The 17,446-nt window shown below is 44.3% G+C and overlaps 2 protein-coding genes across 3 annotated transcripts in view; one reads left to right on the top strand and one right to left on the bottom strand.

Annotated features, from left to right (window-relative positions):
- The window catches only part of LOC119171704 (uncharacterized), a 45,782-nt gene extending 30,218 nt beyond the window's left edge, over window positions 1-15,564 (bottom strand). The window contains exons 1-7 of the mRNA XM_075892274.1: window positions 15,163-15,564; window positions 10,392-10,523; window positions 9,685-9,798; window positions 7,930-8,061; window positions 6,786-6,893; window positions 5,282-5,347; window positions 915-1,046 (exon numbers count right to left, since the gene is read on the bottom strand). Coding sequence (XP_075748389.1) covers window positions 915-1,046; window positions 5,282-5,347; window positions 6,786-6,893; window positions 7,930-8,061; window positions 9,685-9,798; window positions 10,392-10,523; window positions 15,163-15,274 — 796 coding nt within the window. The 5' untranslated portion in view covers window positions 15,275-15,564. The remainder of the gene's footprint in view (window positions 1-914; window positions 1,047-5,281; window positions 5,348-6,785; window positions 6,894-7,929; window positions 8,062-9,684; window positions 9,799-10,391; window positions 10,524-15,162) is intronic.
- LOC119171703 (glycoprotein antigen BM86) overlaps window positions 1-17,446 on the top strand; it is a 163,219-nt gene that overhangs the window by 103,710 nt on the left and 42,063 nt on the right. The gene's annotated exons all lie outside the window — the stretch shown is intronic.

The raw sequence follows: 17,446 nt of genomic DNA, 5'->3' as shown, positions 1-17,446 counted from the left end.
AAACGCCACATATTACCCGTCTTGGCATCCTGTGTTGGTGTTTTTTTTGTTTAAAACAGTCTGTCCTTAGCTGCGACACACTTCAATGTCCAGATAATTGCACTGTGCCCCCGCAGTGTGAATTAAAAATGTCAAATACAGTAACATGAAAATAAGCAACCAGGTAGTGTTAAAGAGCAAATTCTTTGCGATTCATTGAGATAGGTAGCTCAGTAACACAATAATTTGCCTGCGTTCTGTGTTGTACTCAGTGAGATGAACTGCCTTTTTGTAGACCTTTGCACAAAAATCTCGTGTTAAGGAACGAACGTTTACCCCAGAAATCTAACCCTGTTGCGCCAACTAAATGTTCCAGAAAGTTCATTTAAAAAGCTCGTCTATTGTCTATCTTACCGCCATACCCAAATACCTAGCGGGGATTGTAGTATCAAGATATAAATTAATAAAATGTAAAGAGATAATGAATTCCAATTAGAAAATTTAAAACTATGAACTGCTTAGTCTTATCTAGGCTCAAACGAGGACTTCTTAATGCCACGAAGCACCACTGAATCGGCCTAGGCATATCTATAATGCTAGAGGATATTCAACCACGCTCTTTCATGTTTTAAGTATGTTATAAATAGTTTTGACCAATATAGTTATAAAGGCATTGAACAATTTACGGTTTACACGTGTTTTTCGCTAAGAATGGCTGTTTATTTGTGCTACTTTCACCGTTTAGTTCTCATTTCGCTTCAACTGCCAGATCGAAAACTCATTTGAAGTGTGCAAAATACCATTAATAGATAACCAAACGTTCAATTCCTTTGTAAGGGAAAACACATGTGGTGCAACCGACGCATAACCATGCCCATTTTTATGTGTGCATCCGTGGCTACACAACGACGGATTAAGTGGAGTGTGATACGTACCTTCGCACGTGATTCCATCATCGGATAAAATGCTCCCCTCTTTGCAGTTGCACTCGTAGGATTTCCGTCCTCTACTGGGTTGCCGGCATCCGTGTGGGCAAAGCAGTCTCGCTTCGTGTAAGGAACACGCATCTGATATATATGTATACATAAAGAAACGAAAAATAATTCAATCACTGAACACTGATGCGGCACTGCAAATAAACACTTAGGATAACAGAGTTTCTTCATACTATGAAGAGAACGGCCATTGCATCTCTTTTATAATAACTTTGTGTAACTCTGCAAACTCTTTTCTCCCCTTCGTCCGTTTCCCTGTGCAGGGTAGCAAACCGGATATGCGTCTGGTTAACCTCCCTGCTTTTCCTTGCATCTTTATCTCTCTCTCTCTCTTGTGTACGGGAGCTTGCCAACCCAGCATGTTTTCTGCATATAAGTCGCCTGTAACTTATGTATAGTTTCACATCGGTATGCAGGTGTGAAACTTAATTTTAGCTAGTGCTCCAAGCCTTCTTGAAACGATTGTGTATCCTGAAAACAATGCGAAGGAACTCTCTTCCGCACGGAAAATCGATTAAATTAATTTTGAATATTTTCGGGCATGAAATTGTGACAGCTTTGCGAAAATTTGTCGGTTCAATAGATGTTAGCTCGATATCGATTGTAGTGCGAGAGAGAGAGAGAGAGAGAGAGAGAAATATTTTAGAGCTGGGGATGTAATTAATCTGACTTTTCATCTTACATGCTAGTCAATTTTCTGGGTGATGATTATGATATCCGTAATCATGAACGCCAGTGTATACTATTTACGAAGTTTCTTCTAGGCTCGTGAGTGCACACTTCGAACCATTGTCCCAACTTAGCATGGCATGTCGTATTGAGGAGCAGAAATTAGGAATGTTTTGCACAATTGAAAGCTTCGGACGGGGACATAGCGAAACAGGACCAGGCCACGTAAGGTCACTCCCCCCGCCCCCCTATTCACCTTTCTGATCAGCGACGTAGCTTGCTCTTTATGAATATCCGCGAACGTGTCCAAGTTCCTTTACTGAATTGGTTATTTGCGATGCAGTACAAGTGTCGCTTGTCGAGAGAGAAGCGGCATCTGATTAGTAAATGCGGCGCCTAGCAGTGTTGGAGTACCACATTCCGATCACTGAAGACCTCAGTGTACGGTAATATGAACAGTCACGTTTTCTGGCTTCTGTCTCCGGTAAGTAGAGACCTGAACTCTAAAAAAAGAGGGATTTGACACATTTTTTTTAGAGTTCTGCTTAGCCTCGCATATCAGTCTCTTTAAATGGGCACGTCAACTCTACCTATAGGGTCAAGATTCTTTCTTCTAAGAGCCGTGTGACCCATAAGAGAGTTAATGAGCCCCTTTAAAAGGAGTCATAACACTGAAAGAAAGAGTCAAATGAGAAGGAGGAGGAGGAAAGGAGTAACCACAAGGTTAGCCAGTTTTCAGACTGGCTGGCTACCTTGTGCTGGGGGAAAGGGTAAGGAGAATAAAAGATGGTAGGAGAGAGAAGCTATATACCTAAAAAGCTAGGGAAAGAAAACAGAACAATAATGCTAGTCAACTCTGTTTAAATTCTGTGTGCAACTAGTTGATTGTGAAAAGCGCCACAACGCTTTCAAAGCTTTCCGTGCCGGGGACTGTTTCGGTCAGTGTCCTAAGACGTTTTCTTCCGACGATGGGTGATTGTCCAGTTTATGACACTTTCGACAGCTCTTTTTTTTTTTTTGGTGCATTGAACCAAAAGCGCTCACACAGAAGATGGGTGATCGTCTTCTCGAAACTACCATCATTAAATGACTGGCTTCCGGCCATTCCAATTCGAGACGAGTAGGTAGTCGTGAAGGCCACCCCGAGCCGCAGGCGGCACAGAAGGTTAATTCTTTCTGGTTAATATTAACAAAGTATGATCACGTGACACGCACTGATCTCCCTGTAAGAGCATCAGGGGAAACGTGGAAAGCGGCAAACAACTTTAGCTATTGCTTTGTGTGATTTATCACATAGGTAGACGTAATTACTTCTTAAGTCGGTGACAATCTTTAGAAGTAGCACGACGTGAGCTGATATAGCCCGCGCATTCGGCCATCATATCCTGTATGTTGCTTTCAGTGTGGTCATTCGGTCATCTGACCCAGGCATCGTAGATTTTACACAAATTTACTCTTAACGTACCAAATATCCATACTCATTCGGCAAAAAAGTGTTTTTTTATTAAAATAGAAAATAAACGAAGAAGTTTTTGTCACCGTTACTTGGAGACGGCTACCTCTTTCCACTTGATTGGTACAAATAAAGAAACAATAGCATATATACATATTTACAGACCTGCATAGGTGAGAGCAAAAGTTCTCCTATGGGCAGAACAAATACGTAGACGCCACGTTCACTTTTATTTTTTGTCCACTCAGTAGTCGTCACAAATATTCGTTTCTTCGAAAAAGCGTTGCAGCACCTTCATTGCTTTGCCATTTGTTTTAGATAGCCACGAACCTAGTATTTCATTCAACGCAAATGGCCGCTCGGGATATAACTTATGCATTTCCTGTTCTAGTCGCCTTCGGTGTGTGTCGTGTTTCGGACAGTCGAGCAAGAGGTGACAGATATCCTCGTCGTCGTGGCCGCATGAACATGCTGACGATGTTGCCCGCTGAATACGAAGTAGGAAGTGCGTTGTATAAGCACTTCCTACAGCCGAGTCGTAGGTGATGTATGAGTGTGTCAATACGTTGTGTGGGTCATGGTCTAATTGGTATTTAAGATTAGGATCAACAGAATATAGGATCTATTCCTTTGTTTTGTCTGTGAACCAGGTAGACAGGTATAACTCACATTTTCTTGTTCTTAAAGTTCTATTTACATCATATTGAGATACTGGAATGAGGCGCGTTTGCAAGAAAGTGGTTATGAAATATAGAAACCAAATGCATGTTGAAAAAGGCCAATCATAACATGATATGTAACCACCCCGTAGCGTATGTTATCCCAGCGACCTATGTGCAGGATGTCACCTTTTTAGGTACAAGAGTCAGTAGATGTCCCGGGGCCAGCGTACAGTATATCTACGCTTCTACGCCACAGATAACGCGGACTGTGTGAAAACTGCGCTAAAGCGACTGACAGCCGACTTGGACCGTTGCCCGGCTGTTTTATATCTCGTAGAATGCCAAGTGGGCTCCCGTCAATGTCGTCAAAGTTCAATATGCTCCAGTGATTATTAAATAGAGAAATTCACTCGATGGAGTTGATTCATTTAAAAAGAAATCTGAAGGGAGAGCGGAACTGGGTAGCCTTCTTTTTTCTCTTTATTTATTTTCGTTTTCTTTCTTTTTCTCTGTGTTGGTTGAACTTGTTGTCTGTGCCTGTGTCTTTTCCTTTCTTTATTTGGAATTATTATGTTTCCCGCTCTTTCAATCTTTATTTCTTTCTTTCCTTGATCGCTCCAATTATCTCTTCTTAGTTCATCCTCTTCTCTGTGTATCTTTCTTTCTTCTTTGTTTTTCTTTATGCCCTTCTTTCTTTCTATTTATGTCTGATTTTCTGTATTTTATATCAATCCTTCGTATCTCTTCGTCTCTCTATTTCTACGCATATCTCTCTTTCTTTCTCCTGTTTTGAGCAATGTCTCTGTATAAAATTTTTGTACCCGTTTCTGTTCATCTCTCTTGCTCTAAGTTTTTTTTCTATCTTTTATGTCTCTATTCCCCATATTTCTCTCCATTTCCTCATTTTCTTTCATTCTATCGCTTACTTTCTCTATTACTCTCTCTCTGTTTCATTTTGACTTGCCGCTGACCAGCTCAGAGCTACAGGAGCAGCTTCGGCTGATCCAGCGGGTTCGCGGCGCGGCACGAACCAATGGGGCCCTGAACTCTAACCAACGAGGACGACCCTTTAGGCCCGCATGAATAAACGTTTCTCTCTCCCTCTCTCTTGCTTTCTTTATCTTTTTACTGTGTCTCATTAACGTGATTCTCGTGCCCCACTTCACCAAGCAGAGTTTTCGCTTGGCGCTCGCACTCGCTATACTCGGTAGCAGGGCCTGCCCTAATTCAGAGGCGCACACGCACCTGTGGTGTTTTGCACGACGGAACATAAGTGACCGATAGCTTAAACATTCTCACTATTAAAATTGCGTTTGATCTTCCAATAGAAGAAATATACCTAGGGATTTCCTCGAACTAATCTCGAAAATCGCGAAACGCAACATCCGCATTAGATGAGGAGCGTAAGCGTAGCTCATGTGCGTACGTGTCAATGTGAGAGACACTGAGGTTCATACCAGAGACTCTCAAAAGTGAAGAAAAATTTGACGAAATAAATGTGGATGAAATAAATTCTATCTTACCCATGCAGCCTTCATCATCGTCCCAAATTGTACCAGGGGAACAGTACGAGCCCTCTCTAGGAACATCTGAAACAGAAAGAACGAAAACAACGTGACAATGACGGAGTGGCTAAAGTATTCAGTTTTCTCACCAGGTGGTGGTGGTGAAAAACTTTATTATGAAAGAGCGCGTATGAGCCCCCGAATGGGCCCTAAAGACTTGTTGACATCCTCTGTCCAGGCCGTCATGGGACAGTACCACTTCCGGGCACTCGTGGTCTGCCGACATTTTTAGTCGGGTTATTGCATCATGTAAGGGCGCGAAATCGCACGCGTGCCATCGTTGCCTTATTTGTGAGACCGTTGGTTCGAAAACAATCATACTATCTCGAACAATGGCCTAAATTGCTAGGCTGATAAACAGAGTACATGGTTTTGAAAGCTGCACCCTGCATGCGCTTCATTTTCCCCATCTTCTCTAGAAAGTCAGAGCGATCTTGTTTTTCTTCTCAGTCGCCCCTGTCCTTCCGCTTCTCTCATTCCTCCTCCTTCCCTGTACAGCCATTTGAAAGCTTTCTGCAACCAACGTGGTTTTTTGCTGCCTACATGATCACTCTATTTCTGACTAAACTATGATGTCACCCGATGACATCACGATGACCTGAAGAATATTGGCGATCTGTGTCGTCACAATCATGTTAAATCATCCCGTCATGGCAATTTTCCACGTCGCCCTTGTTGACGCCACCAATGCGAGACACCGGTTAAGTTTCGCGTATCATGAGTCGTCAAAGGCGTTTACCTTAATAAAAATTGCGATGTATGCATTCGCAATGTTCATATCAACGCGCATGTGGGCTAATGAAGCAGTGTGGTTTTTTAGTTAACCAAAGAGACGAAGAATACGCCTCGTTGTCACTATCGTCAATCAAAGCTGATTATTCCAAGCTCCTCCCCAGATAAACAAAACGTTACCTTTTTAAAAACGGTACCTCAAAATGTTGTGACTTTCGCGCTTGTTTTCTAATGGCGTGTTACCTTTATATATTATTTCGTTGTGTTTTTTTATGGATGCCCCAAATTAAGAAAAAAAAGTGGTGCACTAGGCCAGTTGGTATATTGCAAAGTATTAAAATAAAGCAAGCGGAAAACACATGATGAACTACGCATGCACATTACGATATTTTCTCAGCTACAATGCCCCGCCGCGGTGGTCTAGTGGCTAAGGTACTCGGCTGCTGACCCGCAGGTGGCGGGTTCGATTCCCGGCTGCGGCGGCTGCATTTCCGATGGAGGCGGAAATGTTGTAGGCCCGTGTACTCAGATTTGGGTGCACGTTAAAGAACCCCAGGTGGTCAAAATTTCCGGAGCCCTCCACTACGGCGTCTCTCATAATCAAATGGTGGTTTTGGGACGTTAAACCCCACAAATCAATCAATCAATCAATCAATCAATCAATCAATCAATCAATCAATCAATCAATCAATCAATTTCTCAGCTACAATGAAGCGATAAAACCACGTACTTGAACAGTCTTTAGCGTCCCAGCCTTGACAACAACGTAAGTCTTTGCCAAGCAAGCCCTTGTTGCAAAGATGTGAGCAGGTGATTCCCGGATGCAAGCAAGTGGTAGCTGCAAGAAACGCACATACAAAAAATCGTTCAATGCCCAATATTTCTGAAAAGAAGAAGCCATGTGATGAACAATGCGTAGAGCACGTTTTCACAACAGGACTGCGGGTGTCTGAAAACACCCTGTGGTTGCTAAGGCTCTCGCGGAACTTTGAGCGATTATGATGTGCGTTGCATCCGTTGTTATCACTCTGTATCGCTTAACGGGTTATGTAATTACATCTCAGAATAGACAATCTGTACTGCGTGCACTTCTCTATTTTTAATTCAAGTCCTCACACACTCATATTTTTGCTTTGAGACGAAAACGGCTCCCATCTATTTTTTTTCCTTGTTAATAATTCTACACAAGCGTTTGACACTACGCACCTTCCTTTAGAGACTTATAAGAAAGATGAAATAATGCGCCAATAATGACCAAGACTCCGTGAACGGAGTATAAAATTTAAGATGGCATAACTGCGGCTGCCCAATGACAATGGCAAAGAAAGTAAGAGATGAAATGTAAAAAAAAAAAGAACTGAAAGCAGCGTCTGCAGGCTGGTGAAGCGCAATAATACGTGTGCCCAAGCTCTGGCCCCTTAGCAGCAGCTACGGTACTCTTATGGTTGTGATGCTTAACTTCTAACCTAAAGGTCGCGGCTGTTGACGTGTTCGAATTGAGGCTGCCGCAGCTGCACCTGAATGAAGGCAAAGTGCTAACTTGAGGACGCTGTACCTATAGGAGCACGTCAAAGATTATCAGGTCGTCGGAAGTTCCGGAGTCTTTCGATACGGCGTCCCTCGTAATGATGTGGTTTAAAGAAGTAATATAATACGAATGTTTTGTTATTACTCTTAACAACATGCGACCTACATATCCGGTTGGTGACAGTAGATGGCCATATATGGTTTATTGCTCGAACACCAGCTACTGAGCGTGCAACATCTAGAATTTAGGCTCCTTTATGCTGGAAACTGCTACTGTTGTATGATTTCAAATGTAGGAGAGAGTTCGCAGAGCAAGCCTTTTATAAAACGAGAGCTTCATTACTCACGAACGCATTTTCCCGCCGATTCGTCCATGGCCGCCCAATCACCGCAGTCACATATCGGTCCCTGCTGCCACTTTGCTGGCACTATGGCACGGCCTCCTTTCTTTTTGCAGTCTTCTCGAAATCTTGGCTCCACTGAAGAAGATCGAAGCACACAGTGTGGAAGTATACATAACACAAGAATAAAATTAGTCTTCAAGGGTCCCTGAACAGCCTCTTAAGATACGAAGACCCGTATTCACAAACCAACCTCATACTTTCCTCGAGATTTTCTTATTGGTTTTAAACCTTTATTGCACATGATAAACAAATTGGACCAGTCTACATAAACCAGTCTTGTCCATACCTTTCGCCCTGTTACCATTTTTGTGTCTTTATAACGTATTTAGAGAGTACAGAAAGTTGAGGAAAACATGATGTAGGGCGGTGGTTGGTTTGTGAATAAGGGCCGAAGAACCAGCGACACATTATCTCCTGGTGTTTTCAGTCTTTGCGCCACAGTTCGAGACGACATCAGTTCGTTCACGAGTCGTCAGGATGAAATACGCTCTCGATTGGTCGATGTACGAGATACATTTGCTGTGAATTGCACCCTGCTCTGCCTCACGGTGAATTGGCGTGCCCGTTCTGCCTTGTCACGTATGATGATAGTACGCGATAAACTGACTTCGCTTCGTTTTCGGTGTTCGTAGCTGCGCAAGTGCAGACAACAGTTTGTAGTGTAACAGTGCGAAATCATATCTGGTTCAATGGTAAGTGCTCACATTTCACGTGTTTTATGAAGCGGTAAGTGGAGAGGAGGAGATGGCGCTTGTGGGAAGGTTCTACAAGGCGAGAAAGAAACGACTCTCTCGCCTTCGAACTCTGTTTAGCTTAGGGGCTCTTTAATATATATTTCACCTGGTGGTGATTGGATGACCGCAGTAGGCTTCCTGAAGGTGAAACACTTTATTTGGCCAAACTTGTGGCTGTAAAACCGTAATTTAGGTTACAGCAAGCAATCAACGCTGTACAGTCTTATCGGCGAACAGTGCGTGAGTCGTCGATAAACTGACAAGCGGTGCGGCATTTATACAAGTGCCACCGAATATTCCAGCGTTATCGCTAATGGCCACGTAAGTTCTAGAACAAACTGTAATGTTCACGTTTTGGGCGTATTCGCATCGGAAGGTTGAAAGATTATCTTGGTGATTCACTATTTGCACAAGCGATTTTATTCGCAACATGCGGCAAACTTCGTTAAGAAAAGATAAATTATTGCGGTCTAGGAACCACAAAAGTAGATCAACTAAATTATTTTGCCATGCTGTCATTTGTCTACGCTACAGCGTCTTACGCCGAGCCATGATTCAGCGAAACGTCCCCACCCCCACCCCGCCTCCCCCTTTTTGTCTTTTTATTCCCGGAGGACCTCTTTCCCTTTCACTCACACAATTCATCACGGTGCTGCCCCCTACCCCACCACTGTATACACAATCGCCACCTCCCCCCCCGCCCCCCCCGTTGTAAGGATGGAGGAGAGGGTACGATACATATATATACGCTAGCGCTAAAGAAATGAATTGTAGCCGTGAAGAAGACAAGTCTTTTTGTCGAAACATGGGCTCGAGCCCACAACACCTGTTTACGGATTTTTTATCGCGAGCTTCCAGCTTCCCCTTCCTGCTGTTCAAGCGCAGATGATCACGAGAGCATTACTACACGAGCAGCGACGTTTTAAGCTCGTTTTTGAGGAACAGTGTGGGCAAGGCATCTCACCTTCGCATTTTCTGGTAAGGTTGGAGACGTGGTCGCACGAACAGGTGACTGTTTTGGAATCTATAGGCTTGCAATGACCGATAGCACATTCCGTTGTCTTGCAAGATGTCTTCGCTGTAGAGAGACAGATAAGAGTGCGAACGTGCATTAGCTTTTGAAGTAACATTCGTCTAAAAATGCCCGCGTGAAAACGTACGTTGAAATAAAGTTGCTTGCACGCTTTATTAAGCGCACCAAGAGGCAGTTGTAGCGGAATGTGCAAATGTTTCCTGTTACACTGACTGAAACTAGTCAGGTGTCTGGTATGATATTGTTGTCACGTTCAAGGAGTGATGTGAAGTCTGTCTGAATAAATGCAATACAGAGAATCACAAATCGACTGCACACAGACTGTATACATTAGTGAGGCACATTGAAGAATGAAGCCACCCTTTTAATACAACACATAGTTTGAAATAGTATTGCCGTTATTTTTGTATTTTTGAGGTGGAAACGTTTACATGCTTATGCATAACCAGATTGTCAAAAGTTCTGGAGCCCTCTGCTACGGCGTCCTTCATATTCATATCGTTGTTTTAGAATGTAAACCCCCACGTTGCTATGATAGTGTGCATGCACATACAAAAATGTCTTTATATTATGCGAATAAGATCCCATATTGTATAAACTTCATTGAATTGCACAAGGAGAAAAAGCAAAAAACTTACGCAAACAGCCTTTTTCTGCCGCGTCGAAGTAGGAAGTGTTTTTTGGACATTCGCAGAAAAATACGTCGCTTGCCCCGGGCACCACTTTGCATGGTACGTTGCAAAACGTGTTACCAAAAGATTCACAAATACCTGTGAGAACCAAACAATATATTTTGAGAAGTTACATGATTGTAATGTATTATGCACTCGACAATAAGGGGGATACTTAGTAATGAGAAAAAACAAGCTCTTGCACATATCTAGTCGCTCAATAAAATAATGTCATTAATTATCTTTGAAACTGCATTACAATATCAGCGTGGTTAGTTTAGCAGTGCCTAAGGCGAGTAATCGACTAAGAATAGCACAGCAAGTCTGTAGTTTGCAGCTGATTTCATCAGCAAGATTGGAGTGGCCAAATCAGGAAGAAAGGTATAAATGAGCAAAATCGGGACATTGGTGGAGACTGAGGAAGGCGTAGTCGTTAATTTCAACGTGCGAAGATTTACCAGCGATGCAAGTCAATTTCATTTTTGAAAAACTTCATTTTTTTACGTGCTATGAACCTGAAAAAAAATGGCGCAAAAACGAGAAACCAGTCGAAGACGGACACACAGAGAGTGCTGAATTAAAACAAGAACTTTATTCTTCAAACCACGCATATATACCAATGCAGTGGAACCGAAAAGAAGGAACAAAATTGATACTTGAAGATAAATAAAACATGAACATCATAAAACCATTTTCATAGCATGTGCGGTCAACCATGCAAAAACACAACTTCCTTTTCCGAGAGGGACAACTTTTTTTTTTTTTCTTCCACTGCATAAGTGTATATGCGTGGTTTGAAGAATAAAGTTTTGTTTCAAGCCAGCGCTCTGTATGTGTCTTTTTCTGTCTGGTTCCTTGTTTCTCGCGCTGTTTCTTTTCAATGTGTCGTACCAACACGCACAGGCAACCACTTTAGCTCCATCAACCTGGTTTCTTCGGTGAATTTTCTTTTTTTCAAACTGTTAGAAAGAGCTTGGTGTGGCTTAGATATGGGTTTCGTGTACATGAGGATTGGTTTTATTCAAGAATGGGAAGGTTGAGACACCTCATGATAAATAAATAGCGACGAAACCGGTAAAGTAGACAAGTCTTGCCCAACTATACATCGTGGCACTTTGACTGTCGCTAGCTTGGAACTTTCCGGAGGCTCGTTAAGCAAAAGCGGCCGCATATTCCTCGTGCTTGTCTTTTGCATCACTACAGAACTCGCGGAGCTTGATCGCTCCCTCCCTCTCTCACTCACTCGCTCACTCCCTCCCTCCCTCACTCACTCACACACTCACTTACTCACTCACTCACCCACTCACTCACTTACTCACACACACCCTCACTCACTCACCCACCCACTCACTTACTCACTCACACACACCCTCACTCACTCACTCACTCACACACACCCTCACTCACTCACACCCTCACTCACTCACTCACTCACTCACTCATCCACTCACTCACTCACACCCTCACCCACTCATTCCCTCACTTAGTTTCCCCAGTTCGATTTACCTCACTTAATTTACGCAGTGACTCACTCACGCACTTACGTTACTTTGTTCACTTTTAGTAATTTGCTCATCCTTTATTGAGGCTTTCGTGTTATAGTGAACACAAAATAGGCTGTTGACGATCAATTATTTATCCTAATTCTTTGCTCACTCACTCACAGCATTATTCACAAATGAGTGCGAGATTACTTGCGAACAGTTCACTCTTTGACAAAAAGCAAAATAAGAAGCATCGATATATGACGATCGCTGCCCAGGCTTCCCTACTCTTGCTCTTGCTACGGTCATTCTCGCAAATCGCCTCGTTAGCAATCAGTCTTTTTTACCGTTATCAATTTCCCTCGAATGTTCTTCGAGTAGAATTTCACGTATTATACCACTGTCCCAGCAAGAAGCGTACGGCCATGCGGGTCGAATGAACGCAGCTGACGGAACAATGCCCGCACCTTTTTGTATGTCAGCTGAAAGGTTGACGCAGTGATAAGAAGTACATCCTTGCTGAGCACTCATCGAGACATCTGACCGAGTTGGCTCACTGGCAAATATTGTTCACACATTTCGATTACTTGTGCGTTATAGTTGTATTTAAAATTAAAAAAAAACGGCCAAATGTTGCAACATTCAGTAGCAACTACTGCACATGTTCGGTGTTGCGAAGCGAAATGAAAAGTAAACACAACAAAGAAGTGCCCTTTTGCATACCATTGGAAAGTAGCATGAACAAGTATTAGGAGGACAAAAAAATAAACTAGGGCGATTGTATATATCTCGCATGTTTCTTGTAACTACAAACAAATAGTTTAGTTCAGTGCAGTTAGTTTAGTTTAGCAGCAAATACCAGGGAAAGCCGTTACAATACTTAATGGAATAATTTTTTAGATTTAACTCCCAAAGCAGTACTGATTATTATGAGCATCTGTAGCGAGGAAAGATTGCATAAAACCCAAACAATGTTCAGTTTAGATCATCTGGAGCTGTGCACAATACACCTACCCAACGATAAATAAGGATTCTTACATTACTTTGCATTGTCACTTAGAAGTGTGGCAGCTTGGGCTAGTTGGTATGGCATGACGATAGTGATAGCGCGAGAACAAAACGACGACACTTCGTGTCCTTCTTGTCTCTGTGTCGTCGTTTTGTTCTCGCGCTATAATTATCGTCATGCCATACCAACTAGCCCAAGCTGCCACACTTCGTGTCCTTCTTGTCTCTGTGTCGTCGTTTTGTGCTCGCGCTATACCTATCGTTTTGCATTGTCGTTATGAAACAGCAGTAACTTGGAATCGAACCTATACTTGTTAAGCTTTGAAATGCCCTAGCCGGAATTCCCCAAGAAATGGTGCATTTTCTAAAAAAAAATATTAGACTGCGAGGGCAATGATTATATTAGAGGCTCATCTACCAGGCCACCACACATACACACACACAAAAAATGCAAGGGCATCGCACCAACCGGTGCACAAGGTATCATACCTAAGGTTACCCGTTTAGGTGTCTTATTTTTGTGTTAGCTTTTAACTTCGTGAGTCACATATGTACCGACCAACTATAAATGTCGAAGGTGTACATATGACAAGAGAGAAAAAAAAAAGGAAAGCAGGGAGGTTAACCAGATGCTTGAGGATCCGGTATGCCACCCTGCACTGGGGTTGCTGAATAGAAGTTTGAAATTGATCTAGAGAGAAATAAAAAAAATAAACACGAACAAAACATGAACACACACATGCGTATGATACATATGACAAAACACCTTATACGTTTAATAGCGTCTTATTGTAAGAGTTCTGTCATGGGTTCTTTTTTTAGCGCTTGGTTAAAGTAAACTGGGACTCTGCGTATTTGTAACCGAGCGTTTGCTTACAACCCTTGTTGAGTTCAGCATATCAGCAAGTGAAAAATGGTGCGAGCATGTTAAGTATTACTAAGGCTTCTGACAGATGAAGTAAGCAAGCGCATGATTTTCGGCACCCGCCAAATAAACGCTCATATCCCGGCCCCTTTCTAGCGTTCGGATAGTGTTGAAATGCTAGAGGTCCGAGAACTAGGTCTGTACACTTTGAATGTACCGAGGTGGTCAACATTACGCGGAGTCCTCTACAACGTCGTCTCTCTATATATATTATTACCCTGGGCTACTGAATGGATGTTTAACACCATACAAAACACTTAGTGTTAGACCACGGAGTCCTTTTCACATAACTTCAGTGCGAAAAATGAAATGCGTCCAGGCCTGAAATACATAGTGTTCTTTGCAGTTCGGTTTCGGTAATAATCCTTGGGGGTTTATTTGCTGAAACCAGGGCATTATTATGGGATATACGTAGTGTGGCTGCGGAAATTTTACCATCTCGTGTTTTTTTCACCTGCACCTCTGAATTTGAGAACAGGAGACTCAGCCAAAATGCTCTGCCAAAATGCTGTGCCAAAATTCTCCCGCCGAGACAAGAATTCGACCTCGATACCAGCGAATAATCTGGCCAGCACTACAACCACTACAGACAACTGACGCTTAGACAGTTTGGTTTAGTTTTGTCAGAATGTCTGGAGGTGTTGTTATAATCTTAAAGACCGCCTCAATAACGCTCGACTGCTTGATGGATACACTTAATAACCGCTTTGGACCTACGCCTACCATGATATCGTAGCTGTGAATATGTTGGCATGGTAATGTTAAACATAACGATATATTTTGAGAATACTTTTCGGGAAGTGTATTTGCCAGAATTGATTCAAGACTTTTCGTCTTCCATCAGATGCAGAAACAACCTCTCTTTATTGCGGCAGGTCGCGTGATCGAATCCCGGCTGCAGCGGCTGCATTTCTTATGAAGGCAAAATGTTGTAGGCCCGTGTGCTTAGATTTGGGTGCACGTTAATGAACCCCAGGTGGTCGAAATTTCCAGAGCCCTCCACTACGGCGTCTCTCATAATCATATGGTGGTTTTCGAATGTTAAACCCCACTTATCTACCAATCAAATCTCTTTATTGCGTACTTTTATGAAGCCCTGAGCGGGATGCACTTCCGCGACACTGCACACACCCCATCCTGCATTCCCGAATCATGTAGTCACATCAGCGAAACATTTCAAAGCTGTCTTTTACACGAATAGCATTGCTCTCCTCCGTGACACTTAGCAGTTTCTGTCATGAACTCTGACCTATAGATGCACACACTTCACACCTCGTTATCTGCAGAGATACGCGCTGTTTGCCGAGTTGGCGTAACTCACCGGGGAGTGTCACAGTTGTCGTCTTCGTCTTCGTCGACGCATTTGAGTGAATGTGGGCTGCAGTCCCGGTGTGCAGACAAATGACTGTGACCAGTGCTATGAGCAGTAGCATCGTTACTCCACTGAGTGATCCAATTTACGAAACGTTCTCCGTGCGACTCACTGATACTCGTGTATACTGGACGAAAGCACCGCTAAGCGCCTCTAGAAGTTGCTTGTTATCGACGTTTCATCCAGTTCTTTGTTCTTTCTTTCTATGCTTGGGCTCAGACTTGCGAACCCCAGCCGATTGAACATTCTTTCGTAATCGCATCGATAGCCACGTTCGCGTATTCGGTATCGTTACAGAAACGTCGCCGGGAGTGCCGAATGGAGGCCATCGCACTCTGACCAGCACTTGCGGCCGGACAAAACAATGTGTAGGCGCGTTATGCAGTGTGCCGTCGTCGTCAAGTGTGAAGCTTTTCTTTTTGTGGCCGCGTGATAATGCATGTGCATCCTGTGCCAGAGCCTTCCGATGCTGACGTCTGTTTAGTACACTTGATCGTGTGGAATTTTGATCTTACATCTGTTGCTGGATACCGTATTTCTCGAGAGCCACTTAAGCCTGAACAAGGAGTATGTGTCTGCCTACACTTGATGTTTTAACCCGTTTAGAGCCCGTTTAGAGCCCGTTGAGAGGCAACCTGTGAAGAACTGTCTGTAAATGTGTCAAACAGGCACAATGTTATTTGAGGTTTTCACTATTTGAATGCAATAAAAGAAACATGATAACATGTTGATTTGCGTGCGTTATAGTCATGAATTCTAATTAAGCTCTAAATAAATATATATTGATGTGGAAGTCATTGAAGCTGTTTCGGCGTAAGCAGAATAAAATAGCAGGCTAGAAATATAGTGCAGGTTCAGATTGGCTTTACTCCATTCTGAGCAAAGAAAAATGACATTCTTCCCATGGCTCGCAGGGAGTGGCACGTCGAAAAATTCATCAATTTCAGCAGACTGACAATATGCAACAGTATATTCCTAAATGAACTTAAATAGGTGAATAAATAGAATTTATTGAAAGTCTGGCAGTTTCCTTCGAGCGGGGCTAAGGGAAGAGGGGATTAACCCCTGTGCCATCCCACCCTACGTCGATCATGATGGCGTTCCTCGGGTGACTGCTCTTAGTCCTTGAACCAGGGCCGAATCTTCGGCTAACCGTACGGCACAAAGCTGGTCGGCCAGCTCATGGGTGCCGCCTCCCAGCAGCAGTGACGTTGACATAGCCGATCCGCAGCAGTGACCGCACCCGCGGTGGCGACGGGCCCCCGCACTCTAGCGGCGATAGCAGCAACAATTCGTCTCGGAGTTCGTCTCTTCCTATCATGCGTCATGAAAGGCTAGCCGTGGCAGCTACATTAACTCTCCCGGCACACTCCCAAAGTGTGTGCCGCCGTGTGGCCCTTTCCCCACAACCTTTGCACGCGTCTGTCGGGTGCTCGGATAACAGAGGCGGGGCATCACCGGGCTGGGGCACGTATTTGCTTTAGTAGCGTTAGCTACACCGACCTCGCTGAACCAATTTCGCGTGGCACTGGTCTGCGCATGCGCAATGATACTCCGCCGCCGCCGCCGGTGACGCGCTGCGCAGACGATCAGTGGTGTCACGCAACGGAGCTGGCACCTCCCTCGCACTCGGCCGCGGCCGCGCGCGACTCGCTGCCGCCGGTGTGCGCTTTCCAGAAAGCGCCTCGCGCCGAGCGATAGCCCATCCGCCCTGAGGGGGTGTTGTCGCAGGCTCTCAGCCGCGCGACAGTGTGAGGGCACGGGCACTTTGGTTGTGGTGACTGAAGTTACTGCGACCGAGGGCTGTCCCGCTGCCACGTTTTTGGGTACGTCCGCTTTGCGTGTGGTGGCGAGAGCTACCGTGCCGAAGGGTAGCCCCTGTGTCAAGTCTCGCTGGGCCCTATCGGTGAGGAGACGGGCCATGACCGCAGCGCACCCTACGCGCTGCGATAGCCCACCTTGCCGGGGTACGTTCACTTTGCGCGTTGCGACTGAAGTTGCTCCGCCAGAGGGCAGTCCCTTTGTCGGGCCTCCCTGACTTGTATGCCGGGAGGCAGGCCGCGTCTGTTCGGCGCCTGGCGCCGAACGGTGGCCCCCTTGCCAGGGCATGGGCGTCTGCCCGAAACAAATCTTCCCCCCACACAACCCTGGGGGGAGGTGGAGCCGGGACAGACTTAGGATGATGATGGGTTGATGAGTTAAGTGTGACTCTGGGACAAAGCGTTTCGGCGCC

This window comes from Rhipicephalus microplus, chromosome 4, assembly GCF_043290135.1.
Source record: "Rhipicephalus microplus isolate Deutch F79 chromosome 4, USDA_Rmic, whole genome shotgun sequence".
Classification (NCBI taxonomy): domain Eukaryota; kingdom Metazoa; phylum Arthropoda; class Arachnida; order Ixodida; family Ixodidae; genus Rhipicephalus; species Rhipicephalus microplus.
This window is presented reverse-complemented; position numbering and strand designations above follow the sequence as displayed.